At 42.7% G+C, this 7099-nt stretch overlaps 1 protein-coding gene across 2 annotated transcripts; it reads left to right on the top strand.

Moving 5' to 3' along the window:
- The first annotated feature begins 247 nt into the window (after positions 1-247).
- LOC123123905 (mediator of RNA polymerase II transcription subunit 15a) lies at positions 248-5156 on the top strand. 2 transcript variants are annotated; one of them, XM_044544558.1, is made up of 6 exons: positions 248-558; positions 948-1059; positions 1628-1730; positions 2278-2910; positions 3936-3985; positions 4566-5156. In XM_044544558.1, exons 1-6 carry the CDS (start codon positions 455-457, stop codon positions 4851-4853), a joined length of 1290 nt encoding a protein of 429 aa, XP_044400493.1. In that variant the 5' UTR covers positions 248-454; the 3' UTR covers positions 4854-5156. The 2 variants fall into 2 exon arrangements, with proteins under 2 accessions (XP_044400493.1, XP_044400492.1); XM_044544557.1 differs by having other exon boundaries at positions 3918-3985.
- The last annotated feature ends 1943 nt before the right edge of the window (positions 5157-7099 follow it).

Here is a 7099-nt window from a genome sequence, read left to right as displayed (position 1 = left end):
CGAAAAAAACGTTTAAAAAGCCGAAAACGCGTGCGAAAAAAAAACAAAATCTGAAAGGAGCGTCTAGAGCGCGACACGTGGCGAATGGGTAAGAGCGCGCCAAGTGGCGCTGATCGTTGCGAGGCTTCCGAAGGAGCACTCGTTAACTAGTTACTCTCAAAATCAACTACGTACTGACTAATGGGCTTCACGTCGAAAACAATTTTACCGGATCTGTTCGGCCCTTTTACTTTTAGGACGGGCCGTGCATGAGAGGACGCTCTAACCGGAAGGCGACAGCGGCGGTCAAGTTAAGCACCCCAGTCGCTGTCGGGCGCGCCGCCGACGAGACCACCACCACCTCCATCCAACCAAACCAGTAGGCTCTAGGCAGGCGGAAGCGCCTCCCCCTCCACCTCCATCCCCTTGTGTGGAGACCTAAGCAAGCAGCATACACCAATCGCCGATCCGGACCATGGACGCCAACTGGCGGCCCACCCAAGGGTCGGACCCCGCCGCCCTAGGCGATTGGCGCGCCCAGCTCCAGCCCGAGGCGCGCAGCAGGGTCGTCAATAAGATGTATGTACGCTCACGCTGGGACTCACTCTAATTTATTCGATTTGGTTTTCATCTGATTTCCCCTTCCATAGGGAGCGGCAGAACAAAAGAGGATTTTTTCCATCGATCCATCTGATATCTAGCTTTGATCCATAGCGTCGATTTAGCAGCTCCCAGTTTCAGCGCCTCTGTTTGATTCCTAGTCAAAATCCACCCCGCTTTGAACCCAGCTTAATTACTTCGCTAACTCTGAACAGTCTAACGCAAGTTTACTGACCGAGAGCTGCAGGTTTGTCATGTCCTCGATATAGTTAAGAACTGGAGGCATGTTTTATTGCACACAACAGCTGAAAAGCAATGCATCCCCCCACCCAATTTATTCACATTTTGTATCATTATTATGCGTGTAGATTGGAGACTCTGAGGAAGGTCCTGCCAGTATCTGTGCCAGACGAACTGAACGAACTTCAAGAAGTCGCCAGGCAATTCGAAGACAAGATCTACACTGAAGCAACCAATCAGGTACCTTCTTCGGAGCAGAGCACACATTAGTAATGGGCTCCAACTGGCATAGAAGAATTTTTACATGACGTTTTACTACCTTTAATTAGCAGTTCCCACCCTAACAATCATTTATCTCGCACCGAAAATCAAATAATACCTTACTCCCTCCTCCCCTCTCTCTGAACGGGCTTGCTTAGCTTCATCTACTCTTCCAGTCTGGTAAAAAAAATTAAAATGGATTTATTTGGTTGCGGTGTACCATATCACTATTTCCGTTTCGAATCGCTGTTCGTGGAGCAATCTGCAACTCTTCATCATTTTTGCCTAACTCACTTATGCTGAATATTTGTTTAGTTGATAAAGTTGGGGCACACTGTCACTATTTTTTATTTGGATTTTCTGTTCATATCGCTTACTTGAGGCAGTGTGTTTCTCTGCTTAGATGACATTTTTTGAATTCAAATGTTAAAAGCTGAAACACCTTCTTGACCGTGCTAAACCACTAATCACACAGGAACTGTTGGTCGCAAGCCACTATTAGTAATTTGGTATAGAACTTTACATCATTTTCTTTTGTATTACTCAGTCTGATTATGTGCGGAAGATATCTCTGAAAATGGTCTCTATGGAGACGAACAGACAACAGGCTCATGGAAATGCTCAAGTGATTCCAAATCAAAACAACTCAGGTAAGGCACAATTTATCATCTTTGCTTGGATGTCAATTTACACTCATGAAATGATTATGCCATATGGTAGACTAAAGCCCAGTTCTTTTTGGCTTATTTTGTAAGCCACAAAAGAATTATGTTTTAGTTTTATGTTGGAGTTAGTTTGCAATGCTGCAACCTTTAAGTTACAGTAACATTTGACTATCTTCAGCACTTTTTAGAATTATGTTTAGTCTCTCCTTGCTATTTACTTCTTAAATTAGTCGGTTAGCTCTCAGCTCGCTACAAAAGAACCAACCATTAGTTGTTAAATCAGTTGGTCAGCTCTCAACTGTATTTACATTGACTCTGTCTTATTGAAAAGAATTGCAAACACTTGTTGGCAGGCTCTTGAAAGCAAATCTGGTTGCCAGCCCTTTAATTGCTTTGGTACATTTATTTTTCTCATTGAAAATGCAGAAGGTCTTAATTTGATCTGTAAGATGCTGCTTTCAGCGCTTTGTGTGCCTGTTACAGTTCCACAAGATACTTTCTTAACACACATATGGTACCTTTTCTGAAACAGCTCCTGCACTCCCTCCACAAGGCAGAAATCAAGCACAGACAACAAAGAGACAATCTTCACAGCAACCCATGATGCAAATGTTGTCTGGCCTTCACCCTGGGCAGTCCACCATTCCACAGACACAGCCAATGGCCATGCAGTCGGCTACTCAGAGTGGTACTCAACAGAATCAATTGAATTTCGTACAACAGTCTGTGCAATCATTACTCCACCAACCTCAGCAAACTGTTGGGAGGCAGCAGCAACAAGCACATCCCTCCATTCATCAACAGCCTTCGCTGCATAGTCAGCAGCCCAATATTCCTTTACAGCAGCAGCAACAGCAGTTGATGGGGCACCAGCCAAATTTACAACAAGATCAGCTAATTGGTCAACATAATGGTGCTGTGGAGATGCAGGAGCAACAGAGGCTACCAGTTCAGTCAAATATTCTTTTGAACGTGCAGCAAACACAGCAGATGTTGAATCAGCCGTATATGCTTCTGCATCAGACACATCAATTGGGCTCTCAGGCAAACATGGCGAGTCTACAGCATCAGCAACTTCTTGGAACTGTGCCTTACATGCTCTTGCAACAAAATAACATGGATCCGATTCAGGCACAGAGAGGCCTTCAAGAAGTTTCCTCTAGTAGTAAGTTTTCACACATACTTTCTTTATGGGATCCATCATATGCTCTTATTGGTCCCGTCTTCTTTTTTCTCTGTGTTCTTATATATATCTTCCTGTTGTGGCCTTACATTACTTCTGCAGTTTAAACCAGCTTATCGATCTGGTCTCTCATTATTTTCACCTTACTTACATAGAAAAGTTTAGGGGAAAATGTGTGTTGTCCATCAGGACCCCCACACCCTTACTTATCGTGCTAACAGTTCTGTTGGACTATAATACAACCTGAATTCTTGGATCCTAACTCTTTATTGAACCCTTCGGGCACTCCCGGTGCATTGTATCTTCATTGTATCATATGCATTAAATGTGTGTTTAGATATAACTCTTCCAGTGGCTTATATCTTAGTGTTATATCTAATGGAGCTGCCATTTAATATGTTCTGTGGGAGAAAATAATAATTACCCTAAGTATGACTCAAACAGTTTATGAAGTTAATGTTTATGCTACATGAACTAGCTTTATATCTTTTTAAAACTTCTTTGAAGATGACAACGAGATTCATAATTCAGATGCAATTACATGTTTTTTGACAAGTGAAATGCACCACAGGTCCTAGAACTATCGAGGGGTGTGAAGTTAGTCCTAAAGCTTCAAAACTTCATTTCACTCTCCTTTTGCCTAAACTACGGTAGATAGAAGGACAACTTGAAGATGGAATTATATATTGCGATGTTTAGTGATCCAGTTCTGTGTAATCATCATGTTGACTAAACTGACCCTACTGATCTTCTGCGACTTCTGTTCAGCACATTGGGATTTCTTATTTTCTGGAAAAATGCTACTGTGCAATAATCATGATGATTAAGCTGACCATATTGCTCCTCTGTGATTGTTTGATTTGGTTCACAAGTTTTCCAATTTGCCCCTGCATTCTATCCTACAATGTACTTGTAGCTGTTTATTTGTTGGTTTGTTCATTGTATTGTGATACTCTTCGACTAACTTGCTTTTTGTGCATCATCTGCGGACTCTACTGCTCAAACAGGTCATGAAGATGCAGATGCAGATTATTGGCAAGAGGAGATATATCAAATGGTAAGACATGATACTGATATCATCCTTTTTGGCACTCCCTTCCTTGGAACTCCCTAAAATTCGTAGACAGTGGCCCCTAGAACAAGGAGGTTGAGATTGGCCTGATCTAGATTGTTAGAAGATGAAACAACACGCGGGGCCTTTTACTTTTGCACTTCATGTTGCCCATCTCCTTTCTTTTTGGTATGTATTCCAACAAATTCCTCTTCTGGAATTGAAACCTAAATTTCATACAACAAGTGTGTAGATGCACTACATTCTCGCAGTCTTCTTACAAGATATTTATTATATGTATACGGAATTCTGTATGGAAGCGGAGGATGGAGCATACAACCATACAGAGTATCTAGATGTAGTAAAGCCTCAAGGCAGTTAGCAATTTTATTTTAATCAATGGGCATCATAGTTTCTTATTTTGTTTTAGATTTGTATATGCATCTAAAAGCTAGTTGAAATATCTTTCCAGTGCCATATTCACCGACTTTATGGCAAACCATGGCCTACTAGCTGTTCTGTTCTCATCTCTATATATAGTTTCTGCACGAAATTTATGTGTGTGTGTGGTCTGTGTTATCGGCAGGTCAAGATGTTGAAGGACCAATACTTTGCAGACCTTAGTGAACTGTTCAATAAGATATGTGTGAAGCTACAGCATGTTGAGAGCATTATACCACCTCCGATTCCATCCGAGCAGTATGATAGAATGAAGAGCTTTAAAACATTGTTGGAACGTATATTACAGATGCTGCAAATTAGCAAGAGTATCATCCAACCTGCCATGAGGGACAGAGTTCCGCAATACGAGAAACAGATTATCACTATCTTGAATTGTCTAAGGAAGGCAGTGCAGCCACAAGTGCAGCAATAGTTTCAGCAGAGCCACCTGCAGCTGCAGGACAAGCTCTTAATTCTAGCATTTCGCATTAGCAAAGTTATTGTAGAGTTTGGTTAGAAGACTGGTGGAGGAAGTTTCAGTTTGAACTGAATTATGGTTGCTGGGAAAGTTTCATTTTTCTTTTCTTTACTACTAATTGAGATCCCATCTGTATGCACCTGAACCGTGTTTGATTGAACCGATGGCCGGGCCCATCTCTTGGAGAGAGGCTCGGTGAAATAGGCATGTTGGGGCTAGTGCTTAGTTTTGAGATAATACATACAGGATCTCATGACCCTTTACGTTTTCTAGGGCAGTAATTAAGCCATTTCAGAGGAAGAGCAGCTTGTTACAAACAAAAAATTCACATCATTGGTTCAGCTCTGGGTTATGGCTTGATTGGCCTTAAAAATGCGGCGGTTATGTAATTGTAAACCCCTTCCAGTATTTTCCCAGCCATTTTGACTATATTCAGTGCAACCTCCTATTAGAATTGTGCCACCTACACTGTACAACTTGTTTGGATCTGCACTTGCTGCTATCAGATTAATTTGGGAATTGTATGGAATGTCTGCCAGTGTCAAATCCCGCTTCCCTGTACGTCGCCCTCCTCACCATCGACTTAAACTATGGGCGTCCTCCACATTTGTCTTCCATATCTTCGCCAACCGTTCTGGGGAGACTTGAAACTCTGGGCATCGGACAAAATTACTGTTCTGACCTATGTGGCTAACAAAATCCTGAGTTGACCTCGTTTTAATTTTTTTTTATTCTGACCTTTTTAGGTGACGCCAACATCCCCGGCGTCTGGGTTGCAAAGCAGACGCCAAGAACCCTGGCGTCTGGCCCCTGGCCTGCACGATCCACCAGCCCGTTGACCTGCTGACATGGCAAAGGGGCCAGACGCCAGGAGCCCTGGCGCCTGGCCCTGGTAAGTGGATAACCCCACGGGAGAGTGTGTGGGTCCCACCTCACACACTTTCCCATATCCAGCCCGAGCTTGAAGAAGAGTTGCTGCCCCCCCACTCTCTCTCACCCCTCAAGCTCCCCCCTCAAATCCTCTCCAAAAGGTGCTTCCTTTAGGTGGATCTTTCCATCACTTTGTTGCTTGTGGTAATCTCCCCGAAATCACCCAATTTTTTTGGTTAAATCTTGTTATTTTGGTTGCATTTTTTACATGTTGGTGGAACCCTAGTTCATGTTTTCTCCCTTATGTTAGTGTGAATGGCTTGGTTAACTTTGATAATATAGTGATATGCATGGTGTGTAGTAGGAATATTTGCTTCTTGAGTAGAAAGATTGGGGGTTAGGGTTAGTTAGTGTTTAGGGTTAACTTTGCTTAGTGTGTGTTAATTAGTGAAACTTTTGTGGACATCATCAATAATTTAGTGTTGATATGATTTGGATATAATGAGATGTTTTTGGATAAACACCAATTCTCATTGATGCCTTAAATGCATTCATTTTGTTTTTAGATGGAGAGACTTGTTAATGTTCATTACATGGACAAGGAGGCATTCTTGAGTAACAATGCCGACACGGGTGAGGAACCATTGGTTTTTGATACAAGCCTAGCTATGAGGATGTTGTTGCAAAAGTGAGACAAGTCTTAAAGTGGATGGACACCAATGTTGATGTTAAGTTAATAGGAAGGTATGATGTTGGAGTTGGAGCCAAATCTCGCTTGAAAAGTATGCCTATCACCTCGGATTTGCATTGAGATGTATACAAGGAAAAAGTTTCCCAATCGGAAGACAAGTCACTTGAATTGTTTGCCACCAAGGTTGAATCTCCTCGGTTTACACTTGATTTGAACCGGCATGTCTCTTCCCCAATGGATGACATGAGCGAGAGGACAATGGTGCCACTTGTTGAGCATAGGGTTGTGGTTGATGCCCCCAATGCTTATCGCCAACCACGTCCCCGTGTACCATCTAGTGAAGCAAATGAGGTTGAGTTGTATGCCCCCAATGCTTCTAGCCAACCACCAACTAGCCAAGCAAATGAAGTTGAGGTGATTGCTAGTGACGAAGTAATTCAAGAGGATGAAGATGCTTATGATGACGACGAAGAGCAAGAGGAAGGGTTTCATGGTAATGATGTTGGTGACTTGGATGCGTACATAGCGCAAAAGGACATGGATCGTGAGTTGCCTTTTAGGCGTCAATATGCCTATGACTCGGATGACGAGGGTCCAGCTGAACAGTTGGACGAGGATGGATTCACAAAGGAGGAAAACC

The sequence above is a fragment of the Triticum aestivum genome, chromosome 5D (assembly GCF_018294505.1).
Source record: "Triticum aestivum cultivar Chinese Spring chromosome 5D, IWGSC CS RefSeq v2.1, whole genome shotgun sequence".
NCBI lineage: Eukaryota > Viridiplantae > Streptophyta > Magnoliopsida > Poales > Poaceae > Triticum > Triticum aestivum.
Note: the sequence above shows the minus strand (reverse complement) of the source record. Positions and strands in the feature narration are given on the sequence as shown.